The following is a 19,860-nucleotide window of genomic DNA, read 5'->3' on the forward strand; positions in this document are numbered from 1 at the left end:
TACGCGACCTCTACTTCTACTATACTTCTACCAACATCTGGTGAAACTACGCTTTGCTTGGGCTAGGTTATTTGCTCCAAGCCTATTCATTTATAATTTATAACATTTATATTGACAATGTGACATATTTTTATGTTCTATTTTTTTTGTTCAAACAATGTAGTTGGAGGGAAAAGGTGAATTACTTAAGTAGGTATCAAACAAAACCACATCATGAGCACAACAGTAAATTCCTTTTATGTAATGGCATCGTTGTGTACCTTGTCAGATTCATTTGGCAGACTCTGTAAGTTCAGTTCTCTCATTGTACACACAGGCATTAGGTAAGGCACAAACAGGAAATGGAAAGATACAGACACAAAAGAGAAAGCACATTCACATAACAACCTGCACAAATGCACATGTACAGGCATACAAAATGGCTTCACTGACAGAGATGCAAGCAGACTGCACAAGAGCCATGACACACACGAAGTTAAACACACACACATACACACCCAGGTGGAGCACAATAAATAAGTGCTGTACTGCCTTATTAGCCCCAGTAGTATTCTGGGCAACAACAAATACTCCCAGTCTGATTAACACATTGTGATTAACCTGCAACCCTGTGTGCGTGCTTCTATGTGTGTTGTAAGCGACAGAGGGAGAGACACATTTTGTGGCTTACTGTACTCATTTGTGCCTGACTTTTAGAACGGAAGAGCTGCACCAGTAAATCTTTCTGGATAGAAATTAAATAAAGGGAGGGGACAGAGAGTGGGAGAAAAGACAGAGAGAGAAGAAAGACAGAGAATTACTGCTAGAAGAGTACTGTCTTCCCCTCATCGCTCTCACCAAAAGGCCAAGTGACAATTTGAACAATTACCCAGAGCCATTACCTCTATCTGAACCTGGCTGGTTGAGAAGAGACAGACCAATGAGCGAGCAAAGTGTGAGAGTGAGTGTGTGTGTGTGTGTGTGTGCATCTGTGTGTGTGAATGAGTGAAAGAGCAAGCGACAGTGAAGAACACAAAAAATGACTGTCACTGACTGAGAAAATGATGTATGAGGAGAGGAGAGAAAAACAGAAAGAGAATTCCTGTATTTACAGGAGTCACAGAGTCATTTACCACTTCAGCACTCAGGTGGTAGTTATTGCAGAAACAGTAGGTGTGAGACAGAAAAGCATAGACGGAGGGAAGATGCGAGGCACTGACGAGCATCAAGCAGAGAGAAAGATGTGAGGGGAAAATGGTTGAGGGAGATTGTTGACACTTGTGATGTTAGAAGTTGTCAGAAATTTCAGGACATTTAAATCAATTTGCTTTTTACCATTTTTGGTTCAAGTTTACAAAATAAAGAATGTAAAACTGAAGGTAATATCAGGTCATACTAAGGTTTATTTCATCACAGCTGATTGTCAAAGCCAGCGAGACCCTGGTTAAAGACGCATATTTAAAATGGCCGCAAGATGATGGCTCATATTTGGTATGTACAACTGAGTTATGACGTCTTTGTCAAGTCAATACATTTTTCACATGATGCAGGCTACAATGACTTCACTATATTTGTGATTTTGTAGCAATTAAGCCTGTACAATATAAGGAAAATCTGCAATGTGTGATGACATTGTTCAATATTGAGCTGATGATTTGACTTGAAATACGTCTAATAGGTCAAATCTTTGCAGGCAGAGTCTAAATGCACGGCACGTATAAATAAAACGATTTTTTATCTTATTCTTTGCATTTCAGGGTAGTCTTTTGTGATGTGTCATATTGTGCATGTTCATACTGCAGTGACTCAATAAGCACTAGTAGCAAATCTCTGAAAAATAGCTCTGTCAAGCAGATGAACTGTGTATGCATTGACTTACAGTTTTCTCTGCAGCTTCGTAACACTGCTTAGATGACATCAGCTTGCCAGGCTGCTAACTGTCATTTAGCTTACTTGGTGACTACCTGCACAACATGTTAACACATCTTACTTAAGAGAGGTATTTAATCCATTGACTCCTGTCTCTCGACTCTCAACATTTCTTTTGTTCCTTCAAAAGTTAGCAATGTTCTTGCTACTATGTTGGACACAGAGTTGACCCATTTTATTACAAAGCTATAACGGTTTAAGTTTCAGTCAACAGTGATAGCCATTTAACATAACATTGTGTGGATTATTAACCATCACAAAACTATGTGATAGGCTAATGTAAGTTAGAGAGCTATTGTTCTGATCAAAGCTTAGATGTTGTCGGTGAAATGAAGCAGCAGGGAAATCTGGGAAACTAGCATGAGCTGTAATAAAGAGACTGAGTCCACAGCTGGTGTGCTTTAGGTCACATATATGCATGCTTTCATGCAAGCGCAACAGATAAACACCCAGACATGCACAGTCTGGACAGGCCTACTGTGTAATTGACACTCAGGCATATTTCACATGGAACAGCCACAGGAGCGGTGAAAACAGAGTTGAGACGTAAGAAGTGGTGGAACGTGGGCTCAGCACACCATGATCTACATTCCTAAACTTTGGCTTAAATTTCACCAGGAAAAGCACCTAGATTAGTGTTGGCAGGCCACATTTATTAGTGTCAAGTGCATGCAGGTTTCATTTCTGCTAAATTGGACTCGGTGTGGTCGATTAAATAGTTAACAAGTCAGTACAACCAGCGTTTTGTTGTCAAACGTATAGTCACTTGAAATGTTATTTGTGCTCAGTTTACATCCCTCTCTATGAAGCCCCTCTTTACATAATATCTTATAAAAAACATTCTCTTCTAATTCAACCACTACTTCAACAGCCTCAGCAAAATTAAGCGGGGAGATTGTCGACCTCTGAGAACCAATCACATTCCCCTAAAGAACTGAACCTTGCAAACAGGTTGTTCTACAGGGAATACGGCATGGCTATAAAATGATGTTTGTCCAGTGAGCAATCTCAAGGGAAGAGGCCTAACCACTCATGAGTCCAATCAGCCGAGGAGTCACTTTAACCAGTGAACTTGAGGGATTAATCGTGTCCACCTGTCTACAGAGAGTGTGAGACTGTAACACTATCATAACAACTAAATAAAACTGTATCTATACTGGCATCAACTGGCAAACTGTGTTATGATAATGATTATTAGCTCATAAGTCAATGCTTATCTGTGTGCACGACTGTAGTGTGAATAAATAAGTGAAAGGGTGTGTATTTGTGTATAATACATGCAGATAACAAGCATCACCTCACAGATAAAGGAGTAGAAGAAGGGAACAAAGGAGGGAGTAGGTGAGTATCTGGTTTTTTACTCTCACAGAGAGAACAGAGTCAAGTTTCGGGCTGATAATTATGTGATACACCTGTCTTCTACCTCCTATAACATGTGAAATGTGAAACTCAGAATAAGCACTGACAGCAGCAGAGAATGTAAAGATTAGAGAGTGAATTTAAAGAGATGGAACAGCTCATTCTCAGCTTGAGTTCAAGTATTGGAAAAAAGAAATAAGCTTTATCTGAATGTTTAAGTCCCTTTTAGATGCTGTTTTAGACTGAACTGGATTAACAACGTTACTGTTATATTGTAAATGTACATTTCCATAGAATACAAAAAAGCATGGCTTATGATAAACAAAAGAAAGTTAAGTCTTGTAATACAACAAAAGTTAATTTTGTGCTGCTATAGGGACCCAAATTATTCATTTTGGCACCATTTTGAAGAAAATAAGTACGACCAGCAGAGGTAAGGAAGCAGAGGAATAGGAGAAGGAAGCAGATGAGAAAGAGGAGAAAGAAGGAGTTTGCCCTCTGCCCTTTTGAGAGTGGGAGAAAAAAAACAGGGATTCATCCATCTTTGTTAGTGGAGTTTGATGTGACAAAGCATGTCTGGATTACAAAGAACATGTCGAAACCACTGGCACCACTCACCTCCAACCCTTAAACACATACAGTATACCCACTACACTCAGAAACCCACTGCTGGTTTATATTAGAATTCCAGTTGCGGCAAAAAAGACAATAAGTGGTAGTCAAACTTGAAAAGCAGCGGGTCTCCTCAGAATCCTACGAGAAGAAAGGCCATAGGGTCATTAAAATCAAAGTGTTTGTCCCCTTAGGAGTATTAATGTGGTTAGTATTCTTCATGGTGATCTGCTTATAAGATTACAGCACAGAGGAACGGTGATAGTGTCCATGAGGATTCATCACTAAATCAATATCTTACAAAAACAGATCAACTTATGTGAAGGCAGAAAATCTGACCGCGAGACTTGATGAAGACATCTCATGACACAAATCAGTTTTCTGCTTACACGTCTTTTAAAAGTATTATCTGACTAATGCTAATGAGAATTCAATATACTAGGTTGTATTAAAGTAAATCAATGTCTTTTATACGAATACATGATGCTCCTTTTGCATTGCTAAGCAGCTATAGCAGTAAATAATGATGTGTATGCTAGCAATCATTAAGACACACTGTGTGTTTCTCACATTTAGAGACTTGTTGACACTTGAGGGAAGTTTATGGGATATCCAACATGAGGGGTTACTCTTGTTCTGCCTTCTTCTATGCTTGACAAAAGCTGAGTGGGCAACAAAATCTTAAAGAATATTCCATATTGGTTCACAAAATGTCAGATATAGCCATTCTTCAGCGAGGACATTCTGTTGCTAAAGGGACAAAATGTAGTAAAGTAAAGCTTTTAGGTGCTTTTTTCAAGAATCAAGACTTTTAGTATTGATTCAGTGCTGATTATTTTGAATCACTTGGTAATGTCCATTAGGCTCTCACCAGAACATGTTTGTCCTCAGTCACACGGGGAGAATATGCTTACTGTATGTGTGTACAATGTGTGTATGGTGTCTTTCAAACTGTTTTTGTTTTGCTGCCTTGCTGTCTAAGTGCCTCTTGGGTCTTACCATCACGGCGGTGTCCTCATTGAGGGAGGGTTCGGTCTCTGTCGGCTGGGGGCCGAGGGCTGAGTCACTGCTGCTTCTCACCAACAGGGGGGTGTCTGTGGAAAACACAAAGAAACACACATCTGATATGTGCAGGTAGTTTTGATTTTGATTTTTTTTTTTTGCTGCAGCCTACTCTTAAAAGATTTGGGTGGATAACTAAATCAATCAATGCCAAGGTGATTATGTGTAGTCTTTAGCAAAATCTACAACTACAAGATAATGAAAAGTTGAGATTGGATCACTACAGCCTCACATAGTTTTGCAGCCGGACATGTTGAAGAGACTGCTTCACGCAGAAGCAGAGATGAGTGTGTTTATACAGTACATCTGCATTCACTGGAAAACTGTGAAGGTGTAGAAGTTCTACATCCTGTAAATCAACCACTTTGTCTCATTTCTGTTTATAGGAGGTATCTGCAGGAGGAATTGACCACCAAACACAAACTAAAGAGCAGTTTTAGTCTATGAAAAATAAATTGATCTACAAAAATATGAAGAACCACCGATTCTAAAACATTATTTCGTGTTTTGTCGACTGCTATTTTTTTCCAGCTGTGCTCTTTTTCCTCCCAGTTTCCTCTGTTAAAAGCAGAGGCACCTGGCTCTCTGTCAATCCAAAATGACAGTGTGACTGCTTCCTACCAGACGGTTAATGGAACAAGAGATATGACGGAGAGGAAAGAATAAAGCAAAAACGGTGAGAACAGAGAAAGTCTGCATCTGCACTCTACAGCCACACACACAAACACACACGTGACTGCCTTAAAATTGCTAATGCTATTTTGATGGAGTCACAGTTCAGCAAAATTCATGTCTAATAATAATCTTTTAGATGACAAGATACAGACCCTGAGCCACACTACAGAGAGGAGTTTGTGTGTGCTTCTTTGCGAGTGTCAAAGCACGATGAGGAAGAAAGAGAGAGGAACGATGAATATTTCTATGTTGTTAGGTTGACAAACTGAATTTCCGCTCTGTCACTGCAATGTGCCTCCGCCATCAGTCCAAGTCAAAGCGTGCTTTCAAACTAAAACAAGAACATCCCGATATTCAGTGCAATAAACTAGCAGGCTGGTCTTGAGGAAAAACAATGCTTATCGTAAAATTATCTAAAGACATGAAAATAAATTGCTTAAATGTAAATATAAATGTGTCTGCAAATGCATTTATTGGATTTAAAACAGACAAGCTTTTCACTGCTACAGTATCTAAAACTTAGACTAAGACATATAAATAAGATTTTTTTAAAACTTTTTGAGATTTTTTTCTGTGCCAATGAAGACATCAGCTGAACATGTTTTGTCAAACAGATGCCAAAACTGGCTCATTGCCAATTCCATGGAAAACTCAGATAAATCTACCATTTCTTGGCTTGTAAAAAGGAAATAAAGTGTGATCCTGTGTTATGACTAGTCGTCGGGGGATAGAAGATAGAAACAATGAGAAAGACAGCATGAATCCACCATGTATAGTAAATAAAACCTATGGGTTTCATTATTACTTCCCTTAATTATCTAAACTCATCAGCCAGCACAGCCTGAGACATTTATGTGCATATGTCCATATCTGTTGATCACATACTGTAGCAGAAAGCTCATTTCTAAGTGTTGTTTTGGAAGACTTGAATGTGCATCGCTCCATGTTCTCATTTGGTCTGTAAAGAGCAGATCTGAAAGGCATGAGTATGTGAGAAGTTAATATATGCCTCCCTTCCTTTCATATCCTTTCAGTGAACACACTGGTGTTCATGCGTCCAAATGGCCAATAAGCAGCTGATTTGCACATCTCGGTGTGCATGTAGGTAACATATGATAGTGTCTTCCTCTTCACATCTCACCAGCCCACTGCATAAAATCATCATTTAACAGAAGCTGATGGATGACGCACACCACACTATTGCCTGTGCGGCTGCTGGAGCTTGAGGAACTAGTAAAATGGTGAGAAAAGTCAACACTGCAGAAAGCTCTGAAAATAAATAACATATATCAGTTGAGGTATTATTATGATCTGATGCAAGCTGCCAATCCTCAAATCCACCACCCCCATTCATAGAGTCCATCAATCCATATATACATTAAGAACATTGTCATGTTAGCCTCTACAGTACCACTGGGAATAAAATGAAAGGTGGAGATGAGGGGGGAGGAAACCTCTAGATGAGCGGACTACTCAGAACACATGCCAAATGATATTTGTAGGGTCATATATTGATTGTCACAAAATGGACCCTTGGTGCTCTTAAGACCGGCTGGGGGGTATGGATTACATGAAACCCCTTAATCAATTCATCTCTTCAAAGAAAAGCAATGAATGAGGGGTAAATGGATAGAGGACAAAAGACATAAAGATGATAGATAAGAACAAATACATATATAAAGGGACTAACATAGGACAATCAGTGAGACACAAAGATAAAAAATGTACTGTTGGTAAGTTAAGACAAAAGAACAAAAAATCTGAGCAACTGTTAAGACAACAATTAAAGAAGCCGTCCAATACAATTCAATTCTATGCTTTTATATTTCACTTTAACACCTTTCCCAGTTTGAGACTAAAGCAGACCTGTCAGACACAAATCCAGAGGTCATCTGGGGAAAATGTTCCATTGTGTTAGGGTCCATGCTGTACATTTCCAGTGGCACATTAAGATAGATATCAACGGCTACCTAGGGACAAACCTAGCCTGTAGGCATTCAGTGATCAATACTTTTTTTTACCAGATAGTTCTTGCAGAATGCAATATCAATTTTACATCACCTCATGATCCCCATTACCCTGCAGTACTACGACTATATAGAGCTAGACTATGGAAGCCAATATAGTATTGCTAGCATGATAGGCGACTGGATATTGTCTTGTATTTTGTTATTGGAATATCAGCAAAAAAAATAAATGTTGTCTTTCCCTGGATTTAAGGAGGCTGCATTGTAGTCATTGGCTGTAAAAATAGTGGATAGACTATGATGTCACCCATAGGTTTCCAAAGAGCCAGAGACTTCGCACAAGAAACTTCCTCTAGTCGAGCCAGCTAACTTCCAGTGTAACGCCTGGCTAACTTGAACGGGGATTAAACAGGCTTGTGCGATTAAACAACGGCAATATGTATCGGCAATAAGATAGTAGTTCGATAAAATGCTCGATAGTTTCCTATGTATGCATTAAATGCAAACCATCATGAAAGCACATAACAAATACGATGTCAAATCCCTTGATAATGGAGCATGCTACAAGTGACAGGCATGTTTTTTAAGTCGGACAAATATAACACCGTTGTGTGTAAACTGCGCAAGTGGATCGCCCCAACCAAGACCGGAAGTACTACAACCTTATTTTACCTCCTTAGCTGCTTCTACCGCAGTAGATAAGATGTTCTTAGTCACGACCAACTACATCTGCTGCTACATCTCAAGAAACAACCTACAGGTAGTCCATGATGGAGAGGTACTCTGCTGTAACATTGTATGACAAAGCATCTAAGCTGTATACTGTATATGTGCATGCTGTAAGGACATAACCCGATAAAAATTATCCGTGTGCCTCAATAAAGTGGTTAAATTCAAAATAAAGAGGTTAAAATCAACCTTTTTTCAGCTGGTCTTTAAAAATGATTTAAAAAATAGGACAGGTCATTAAAAATGATCAACAATTATCTATAATCAACCTATAGGAAACTTTACTATCATTGATTTTATGATTTCCAGCTGTGCATTTCCTACTGAATAGTCAAAAAACAACCCTGATCAGTGGTCTCTGACTACAGTGAGAAGGCCTTTCTTATCCATTGTAATGCTGATCATGTATCCTGACCAATCACTTCACTTTGATTCCTAATTATAAACAGAGGCGTTCAACAGCACTACTATACCTCTGTTTTTGAGTCCTTCATGGAGATTTGATCGTGAAACATCACATGAGCTTGTAGATAAAAGGGACAAGTAAAGAAAACCTCTGAAGTAGAGAGACAAAGGATACAAGAAAAGTGGGACAGGCAATTCAAAAAAGGCGATGAAAGAAGTTCACAAAACAAGAATAATGGAAAAGAATGAAGGTGATTACACAAAGGAAAGTGGTGTAGAGGAAAAGATGAGAGAAAGACAAAAGAAGATTTGGAAAGACAAAGAAAAACACATTGAGGCAGGAACAATGAGCAAGAGACACAGACAGTGAGAGAGAATCAAGTGGTTAGAGTCAGAGGCAAAACATTAGACAGTGATAGAGGCCTAAGTCTGGCCTTCTCACACTGACACTGATAGTCTCCAGAGCTCCGTTACCTCTAATCTACCATGACAGTCACACATTACTGCAAATCTCTGCTGACAGGCGACCGTACTGAAACAGACTAAACTTCCTGTCTTAACAGTGTCTGGATCATACAGCTAAGGCCCCTTCACGACTCAGGAAGGTCAAACAAGCTGAAATTTCAATTCTCATCTCAGCAGTACAGTATTGTAATATATACAGTATGCAAAATTTGAAGGAAAGAGGAAAAGAATATGACCGCAATAATCTACTGTACAACATTATGATTTTAGTTTCAGCGTGGGAGTCCTTGAGGTCAGTAAACTGTTTAACATCCTTCACGTTGACTGAGAAATTTTAATATTATCACCAAAAACAACAAGAATGAAAAATAATGAAAGCTAGAATGCAACTTATAATAGACAGAGGAGAATTATCACACTTCATTTGACATATAATGACATTTTGAAAACAACCATGACGGATTATGTTTAAATGTCAAGCGCTCAAATGGATGGATGGCGCAGCCTGTGCAACAAAGCAGATACAGAGTCTACAATTCATAACTAAAGGAAGTGGAATCTGTGATTAGCTGGCAGCAGGAGGCAACTGGAAGTGATGCATAGGTTTTGGCAAACTGTAGCTACACACAATCCATCATCCGCATGGTTTGTTATGTTAAAGTGAAATTAAATTTGGACAAGTTGCTGTGACAGCTCTAAGCTCTCTCACACTCACATCTACAGCACCTCTCCTGAACTGCCACTTGACTTGAAGTAAGACAGAAAAGAGATGAAGGAAGGGAGAGAAAGAGGAACCAGGAAAGAGAGGAAGACAGGTCATCCAGATAGGTCTATTCCAGGTAACAGTAAGCAGACACAAACATCAGAGTTCAGTCTGCCGCCTGACATTACACATACACTTCCTGTCTCATTCATCCCTATCTTATGCTGCATCTCAGAGACAGTGCTGCCAACGTTTCAGCTGCCCTCATCTTGTTTTCATCACTGTCCTGTACAAAAATGCCCATCACATCCTGACCTTTATCTGCACTGGGATTCAAAGTTAACATTGTTCCTATCGTCTACAAAACACATGTGGCTTGGTTTTTAGACTAAGAATATTATCTGCCCATTAAACCATGATTCCATGTCAAATGTGTTCTTTATTATTCCTTATTTTCTTTTCTTTTATGTTTCTCATTTTAGCCATCAATCCATCGCTGTTTTGGGACTTAGTGACTTGGCCCTGCAGTCAATCACATCAAATTTCAGCCCCACTGAACCTGTTTCTCATCCAACATCAGTTGTGATATTGACCCGTTTACGCACTAACCTACAGGTCACACCTAAAAGGTAAGACTAGGGATTCCCCAAAGGACTTTTTTACTTTGTAAAGTCAGAGGAGTAATTTGAAAGAGCATTTTAACCATTTGTCACTAAACCTTGGAATTCCCAAGTCCAAGAAAGCAGAGATGGGATTACTTCACCTACTTCGAAGGTGCATGGAGTGGGGAAAAGGGTCAAAACACAGACAATACAGCTATTGCTTCTTCATTACAGAGTCCCAGCCTAGTCAGCAGGGTGGTGGTGGGGTGGGGCGGGGGGGTACTGGAAATACTTCAAGGTTTTTGTCTACCAGAGCCAGCAGGGTCAGACACAGAGCGGTTGCGGTTGCCAGAGTTAATATAGACTGCCTTATCTCCATAGGCACAATACTCTGTCTAATTCGGACAAAATTTGTGATGTGATGACAAATGCCAGAGCCTAATTGATGTTATTGTTATTGTTATTGTCTTCTAGAGAGCAATGGCCTTACATCTTTGAGCGCAGAACTGTGGCTGGGATTAATATTTATATTACATCCAAGTAGGGATGTTCCCAATTACTTATTTCCCCAACAGAAAATATCAAAATTGAGCACAAATTAAGCTATTAGGATAAACATTGTCCGGAAAAACTTGAAACTGTTCGTCAATAACCAAACTGTATTTCAATCAATAAGTGTGTACATCTATAGAATAATGTCTTAAACCTGGTGCTGACTGTTGAGGGTAACAATATATGATCAACAAGTCAACTATCAGCACACATCTCTACACATACAGTTGGGCAAAACATCTTCATTTGTCCAAATTGCAAAACTTTGCAAAGAGTATTTACAGATCTATTTAGGTTTTAAAAGTGAACTTTCTGCAAAGTGTGTGTCAATAAAGAAGAGCTACCAAATGTCAACATGTAAATCACACAAATGTTAGAATGTAGCTCTGAATGTCAAACCTCACTTCAAACATCGGTCTGCAAGCATAAAGATCTCCTTTGATTTGATTTTAGGGGTGTGGGTTTTATAAACACAGAAGTGAAAATGCCACATGTCAAAGGTGAAGCTGAGCACTACCAACAGAAATACACAGTTAAATAAATGAAAAATTACTTACTGGATTTGAGGGCTGAGGAATTGACTTCAATCTCGCCTCCTGTGATTGGCTGGAAGACCGAGAGCTCAGACTGGTAGAGGTCTGGGCTCGGGGCTAGGCTTGTGTTAGCCACACCCCTCTGCTGGGCTTCCTGTTCCTCATACACCGCCATCAGCTAGAAAGAAAAAAACACAAACAATGAAGCTTGTTATTGTTATTTTTTTAATTTACTTCTATTCTTTTCATCCATTATGATGAACTCAATATTTGATCAGAGTGGAGCAGCAGTAATTATGTTCAAGGATTACAGATTATGACTGCACTCACAGTCACTCCAGGTTTTCTATTTGCTACCCTCTACTCATTCTCCACTCACACTGACAGCAAAGCCACTCCAATTTGCTCCATTCTGTTGCACTGAATGGTACCATATGAAACAAAATATTGAATTAACATGAATGCAAACAAAGTACAGACAAAAAGAAGGCGAACAGAGGTGACCAGATTTTTTATCTGTTCTTAAAAATGTTCAAACTTGAGCCATATTGCATTTACCAAAAGATGTTTGATTGCACTAAAGACGCTGTGCATGGACAAGACAAAGCTGGGAGAAACAGTTTTCTCACAAATCTCAAGACAAAGATGGCAATACACCCAACCGATCAGGTTTCTTTAAATAAAGCAAGAAATGCTGAAGAAAAAATTGTATTTAGAAAATGATGTGTTGCTTTATTTGTACATGCACACAATTTCCGTGTTACCTTGTGGATGAGGACCCCATAGAGGACGTCCAAGGAGCCCAGCATTCCTGCGACAGAGTGTGTGTCTACTGTTTAACAACTGCCTCCATTCGTGTGTCCCCTTTGCGTGTGTGCAACACCCTGCTAGCTCTAACTGTGTTATATAGTGGAATCCCTGTCTATTGAGCATTGCACTGAGTCTGCGTTTAGCCTAACATAGCGCAGAGCGTGTCAACAAAGTGTTCTAGGGGCCTCCACGTAAAAGCTGAATAGACCTGTGTGTGTGCGTGTATCCATACGCGTGTGTTTCGTGTCTATAGTGGCCAAGGGTAAAGAAAGGGGACTTTACCAGTAAAGCCAGAGGCTTCCTGCTTCACTGGAACCCACAAGTGTGCAACATACGGACATGAGCGTATATATGCATGCTACTAACAGGCACAACTAACTAAAGTGTGCACAGTAGTGTCACTGCACTGTGTTTTGCTGGCTGTCTCTCTGCACAAGAGAACAAAAAACAACATTATAAAAATGTCATTCTAAAACGCAAAGTGATGCCAACACTCTCGACTAAAAGCTTATGCAGGTGCTCGTATAGAGAAGCCCAGCGACGGCATTTTTTCTTTTAAAGCCAATGTGATGATTAAAGCAGGTTTTCACTGGAAATTTCTTCATTGGGTTTTTGATAAATTAGGCTCTCATTGCTCTCCCCCCCTCTCTCTCTCACTCCCGGTCCTTCTCTAACTCTTCCTACAAAGAAAAGGCCCTGTGGCACTCGTGTCAGACGTAATTGAGTGTGGAGGCACTTATTCTCGAGGCTTCTCCTTGATCTACTGTGACTGGGGTTGTACCTCATTTGTACTCTTTGGACAAACGCATCTGCCAAATGAACAAACGTAAATGTAAAAGATCCCCAGTGACACTGAAACATTTAGGTTCGCATGATGATTACGCAAATAAACCTTTTACAATTTAATAGCTAAATAAACTTTTAACATTAATAAAAACCTTTGTGTCCCATCTTTCTTGTTTTGTATTGGTACACAACTATTATTATTTATTATGTTAATATAGTGAAATTAATTTTGCATCGTCCATGTCCCATTTGGGTTTTTTACTTTATATCCTTTTGATTCCATTACACCCATGTAGGACTGACGAGAATGTCAGATTATATGGCAGTGTTTGGATTAAATGTTAACTTTAAATATTAAATGTTTGCATGATGGTAGGAAACACATAATAATTTCACGTAACTTGTTATATGGTATTATTAGGTGTAACTTTTGGCCTAGATTAGTTAGAAGAGTTATGTTTATGAATTGAACCTGTGAGCAATATCGTAGCAGCTTTAGGAATAAGCAACTATGCGACAAAATCAATTTGTATACAACATATCTTCTTTATGGTTTCTCCCAACTCTTTCCAAAAACTTACCAACTACAGTAATTAGTTAAACTACAGCAAGTCCTATGAATGTACGCAATCTAACAAACTGTTGTAATTTCACTGCTTCCTGGTTGATTAGCAACTGTAACAACAATGGATAGTTCAATCCAGAGCGAACTGGACCATATTTCAGGGTAAAACAACTAGCTTCAATTAGACAGCTAACATTAGCATTCAACCACCATTAGGGAAGGGGTAAATTAATTCTAAAAATAACAACACACATCTTGGAGACAGAGTGAAACACAGAGGTTCAGCTAATGAGTACTCAAATATGGCTAAACTTGCCTCCTGATTTTCACTATCCATCATCTTTTCAGTTCCTGATTGTTTGGGAAGCTGTAAAATGACAACGATGTGTCAGATTATCTATGTTTATATGACTTGCAACCTGTAACACAGCAGCATTACTGTATATTATCCCAGCATTGAGCTTGACATTGGAGGAAAATGGCCGACGTGTGAATAAATCCTATGGGGCCATCTGAGGAGCACATGGATGCACTATAAAGTACAAAATCCTGTTTTTAGTGTGCACATCGAACAACATGTGAGCTATCTTTCCAGCCTACCTCACCAAGCAGAGAGCAGAACAGTATCAAGTTACAGTATAGCACCTTCCACCTCATCTATATCTCACCAACTTTTCAGCACAACCAATGTCTCTCTCACACTCTAACCCGTCTTCTATCAACACACAACTCTTTTTCTCTACACTTTTCACATCCCCTACCCCCTCCTTCTGTCTCAGCAGGGATTTACACCTTTCAGGGTATAAAACCTTGGTTAAGTTAAGTAACTGCAGCGCTATTAATTTGATAATTAGCATTTGTCACTTTTCTGTCAAGCTGCTTTAGTGAAAACATTTTACAACTATTGTCCAGCAGCTACCGGCAGGGATGGCATTTAAGCAGACAGGATAAAAGGTAGAGATGGGAAGATGCTAAAAACACATAAAATAAAAAAAAAATAGCTTACATTCTTTACCAGTTTCAGTAAAATCTGCCAGTTAGGGAGAGCAGAACAAGACTAATAGCTTTGAGATAAACACACACACACACACACACACACCACACAGGGGTGGCAGAGATTCTTTAAAAAGAACATCTGAACGAATGACAGGAAGAAAAATGGGTAGACAAATTCAACATAGGCTTGCTGAGTCTCTTAAAAAGCAGAGGTGGAAAGACAAGGAAAGACAGCCAGATGAGAGAGGGGAGGACTTTGCCTCTGTTCTCTTCGACAGGGAACTCAAAGACCTGCCAAACAAAATGACACCACAGCCTGAGCATGAGAGGGAGAGGGAAGAGAGGGGTGATAGAGACATAAAAGGTGAGACTGCATAGAGAGAGAAAAGGCGAGACACGACCATTGAGCATGTGAGAGACAGAAGCTGGGAGAGGATTATAATGATAATAATGAGGGGGACTGACAGATGTGCTGTACTGTAAAAACCTTTGGGGTGTCAGAGAGTAAGAGCAAAAAGCAGACCTGAGACTCGAGATTGTCTGAGAGTGTCACGGTAACAAGTGGCAGTGCAATGATGTGTCCATTTTCAGCCAAATAAAGTTACATGCTGCCAATTCTGTCTCTGTCCCTCTTGCACCACAACCTTTTTAGTCTGGCAATGAGAGCAAAGCTTTATTGTAAGCTTACGAGCTGTTTCCAAGTAGTAGACAGCAAATGTTATTCAGCCTTTAAGTAATAAATTAATCGTTACTTTTTGGATTGAGCACTCACACCGATGTGCGTCTCCGTCATGTTATTATACGTAACATTTAACCTTCTCATCAGCTATCCTGTCAACAATCTCGACAGACGCAGAGATGCTAATAAACGTCTGATTTGTTTTCTGTTTTTCAGTTTCAGCTTACTGTCAAAACACACATTTTACTTTGATCGTGTTGCTGACAACTTCATGTAGAAATGCCTTTATCCATGAGAGAGCCTGAATACTCAAGCTCATAGATGCATCTGACTAAGGCTTCATTTTCTCTTCATTTGAGTGACGATGCTACAAACCGTAGTAAAGTGTGTTTTTTTGTGTCATTTTGTTGTTATATGTTCCTTTCCTATACTCTTAGTAAGGTCAGAGGTTGGCTCAACCACAAATGATAATTCTGTAGCCAGGTGACTTTGAGTGCCTAGCTTAAAGACACCTCGGCAGTATAGATGGCATCCTTGGGGTTGACCACAGCTTGTAAAGATGTCCATACTCACAGAATCACTCTACTAACACTAAATGTTATACAATGAATGTATCTGTTACTTTTCTTAAGATTATATATCCTTTTACATGTGCTTTTATAGCAAAACAATTTTATAAATACACAACAACTGAGTCCCAAGATGAGAAAGTTTCGGACTCATGCTCAACTGAGTCCTTGTACACTTTACCAACTTACACAAATGTCCATGACCTATTTGGTTGTCAAGTATAGAATAATTTAATGAAAACTAGAGCTGTCTCAAATATCAACTGGGGGCTTCAAAGCTTCAATGAAAATAACATGCAAATATCTGAAGCTTCAGCAGTGCGGAGGTGGGGTTGTTATGTACCCATATACTTTGCTATTTTTTAGTATTTCAGGTAGTTGAGTCTGATGAGACATGAAACAGAAGGGAGACATCAGCCACATTTGACAAGTGAGCTGCAGATGCATGCAGCTCCCTTGCTGTTTTTTATTCCCGCAGGTACTGAGAAAAACGCCACAAAGGAGCTACATCTCTCGCTCTCTTCATCAGATATTTGTCTCTTTCTGGTTGCAACTTCGAGGCTCCAAAGCATTTGGGTCAGCCCCAATGAAAAGGAAACACAGAGGTTCAAATCTTTGCCCCAAAGGTTACTTCTAAGCTCTCTCACTTCATCCCTTCTCCACTACCTATATTTATCGATAACATATGGTCAATACAAGGATTATACAAGTTAGTGAAGACAAGTGAAGACTAGCGGAAGTAACTCACTCGTGTGTGACTACCTGACCTGAGAGCATGGATCAATGAAAGGCCAGATCCAACAAGCCAAAATCAAACACTTCCACCACAACACATAAGCCAATTCTTGTGACATTAGTCCAGTGTTGTCTGTCTCAAATGCTTGTAAAATCAAGTACTACAAATTTTTCATAAATCCATTCTTTTTAACTTGGGTTGCAAATAGCAGTGTCCGATCCTAGGCTGTCTTGGAAGGCAACAAATGGGCTTCTACTTCTTCACGGGGCCATCGCTAGAAGTGTTACCTATGATTCAAACTTTTATTTGAATGTGAGAAAAGTATAAATGCATTACCAAATGGGACCAAAAACGTGCAAGCAGCTAATGCTCAGCAACGGCTCAGCATCTCAGAAAGTGTGTGTGTGCCTGTATTTGTGTGTGTGAGAGCGGATGGAGAAGTGCAGAGTTGGTGCCTTTCCTTTTATTAAAATTAAAAGAGCGCATGAAATTGGTAGGTAGATTAATTGCAGTTCAGGATCTAAGTGCATAACAGCGTGCACACACAGACACACACACGCACATACACAACCAGCTTTTCGCACATCATACCCTTTATAATCTGGTCGATTAGGTTCTGATTGATTAGCTTGGAGGGGATCAATAAAAAGCTCCAATCAGCCAAATGCATGAGCATACATACTGCTCACAAACAGTGCACACACACAGAAAACAATCTTTAAATATGCTTAATCTATCTATTCACCACTGAACTTTGATTTCCACTCATGACCACTTACCATAAAAAAATCAATGGTGTTTAAGTTTGTGTACGTGTGTGCCCATGTGTGTACTTCGGCATCTTATGCAGTCAGCAACATCCTTCACAATGATCAATCCGTCACCATACTCTTAGTTGAGGTGGCCACACATAAAGGCAGCTGTTCATCACACGTGGGATGGGTGTGCAGGTCATGACGTCTTACAACTGGTTCGGTTGTTCTAAGTGATACACTAAAGGATTGGGGGAAGGCAAGATGGTGTACTAAAATAAGAATTTTCTATTTTTCTCCCTGCAAATATGCTAATTTACTGCCAACTGTGCTATTTCAGCTTTTCGTGTTGCTTTTTCATTAAAGAGGAATGTTATTAATGATCTGCAATGATCTGAGTACGACAATAAATTCAGGATTAATAAATGTGTCTTACCGGTTCAAAATCACAAAGCTCTTCCTCTGAAGCAACTGTTCCTCATAAGAAAGGGACCAGGTTTGATCACTCAGTGACACACACACACACACACACACACACACACACACACACACTATGACAGTGCATAGACTGACAGCACCACCTAGCTCTACACAACAGAAGCTGCATCTGAAATGCCCCCCTCCCCCTGCAGCTCCTCCACTTGGCCCTTAACATACTGTTATTGTGTCATAGATGTGTTTCCTATCTTAACAAAAGAACAGTGTTGTGCTTGTGAGAAGCAAAGAAAGCAGAAGACAAAGTGCTTCAATTACTTTGTTATTATTTGTCTCTGTCAGCTCACAGGAAGACAAGCTATATGGAAAAAACAATGAATGCATGCCCGGTGGTATGCAGAATGATTTAAACTCCATCCTTTGTGTGTTTTTGAACTATGTTTCTTCACTACACAAGCCCAGCGAGACGCCTTCTATGAGCATGTCATCACTCCCCTCTCCCTTTTGATGTAATGCCAGAGTAAGAAAAAGGCATTTTTATGTCTCATGACATAATTTTGAAGCAGCTCTTTGTGGTGAGGCCATAAAAGAAGTCAGTGCAGGGCTGGGAAGATAAGGTCACTCAGGCAGGCACACAGGCACTCTGTAACGCCAGCACGAGGAGTAATTTCTAAAAAGCCTCGCACATTTCTGTGTGATGCCCATAAAAATAATTGTGCAGATCACAAAGAGAATTTGAATGAACCCCGAGGCAGGTCAACTCTTCTCTGCTAGGCTATGGAAAAGTTGGCCTTTTCGTCTTTCATCAGCAAATATTCCTGCTTAGCCCTGTTTTCCCCTCTGGCTTCACTTTGCCTGCTCTCTTTAGCTTCCTCTCGTTTCCCCTCCCTTCTCCTGCGTTTCCTCTTCTCCGGTTGCCTCCTGTCTGCTTCCTCTCATTTACCTTGCCTCCTTTTGCATCTATTTTGTCTCCTGCACCTGCTCTTCCTCCTCTTCCTTCTCCTCTCCGTCTCCCTCTCCCCTCTGAGTTGCAGTGGTTCCTTACAAATCAGCTGATGTAAATCATCATGTTCCAGCACTTTGCTCTATTGGATACACCCACAAAGCAACAAAGGGCTTATCGATTAAAACATGAATGTGATACACCCGCGCTCACTCTCTCAGTCTCGATACTTTTAATCTCGCTATTTTATTCCTTCATGTTTTGTTCTCTCCCTTTCTCTCTTGTTCTATTTTGTTTCACAATCTCCACGGAGTCAAACATCAACAACAATAGATTTATGAAAAATTACACACTGTTAAAGCATTCCTATATACACTGCACATAAAGACAGGGACAAATGTATTATACTCCGACTATGACCTCTGCTGCAGTCGATCCATCGCCGTGGTAATCAATAATCAGGACGGTGTTGTCTCCGTATGGAGAATATGGATGAATGAAATTCACCTGCTCAGCAGTTTGAAGTGTTTGTGTGTGTGTGTCTGTGTGTGTGTGACCCTCTATTGATCTCCAGTCACCGTACCTCTCAGTAGAGCATGAGAAATCCAGACAAGACAGACAGAAGGAAAAAGATTAATGGGGGACAGAAATACTGTGAAGAATGAGAAACACAGACATAAAGAGAGAGAGTCACAGGCATACAGTACAGACTGCCACACACACACACAGCAGAGAGCAAGATAAGAAAGACATTATATAGACGTATTTTTGAGAGATAGAGAAAGCAGAAATGATTTCAACTGTCAAAACTCGCACATCCTCCATCAGCAGCAGCGCTACAACTGTTCAGTGACTTTGTGAACTTCAGACACTTCAGTGTTTGTCGCTCGGCCAAAATATAATGACAACTTCTGTTTCCTCAGTCATGCAGATAGTGTGTGTACTGGCCTGCATTCATATTTGCATGCGTGTGCATGATTTTTTGCGTGCTTGTGTCTTCACACATATACAGTATGT

The 19,860-nt window shown here is 39.8% G+C and overlaps 1 protein-coding gene across 4 annotated transcripts in view; it reads right to left on the minus strand.

Moving 5' to 3' along the window:
- pard3bb (par-3 family cell polarity regulator beta b) overlaps positions 1–19,860 on the minus strand; it is a 215,895-nt gene that overhangs the window by 160,616 nt on the left and 35,419 nt on the right. For all 4 annotated transcript variants that reach the window (XM_084361221.1, XM_084361220.1, XM_084361222.1 and 1 more), the window contains exons 3-4: positions 11,597–11,750; positions 4,879–4,973 (exon numbers count right to left, since the gene is read on the minus strand). In XM_084361221.1, coding sequence (XP_084217347.1) covers positions 4,879–4,973; positions 11,597–11,750 — 249 coding nt within the window. The remainder of the gene's footprint in view (positions 1–4,878; positions 4,974–11,596; positions 11,751–19,860) is intronic.

Source organism: Pagrus pagrus (assembly GCF_965226575.1).
Source record: "Pagrus pagrus genome assembly, chromosome: 9".
Taxonomy (NCBI): domain Eukaryota; kingdom Metazoa; phylum Chordata; class Actinopteri; order Spariformes; family Sparidae; genus Pagrus; species Pagrus pagrus.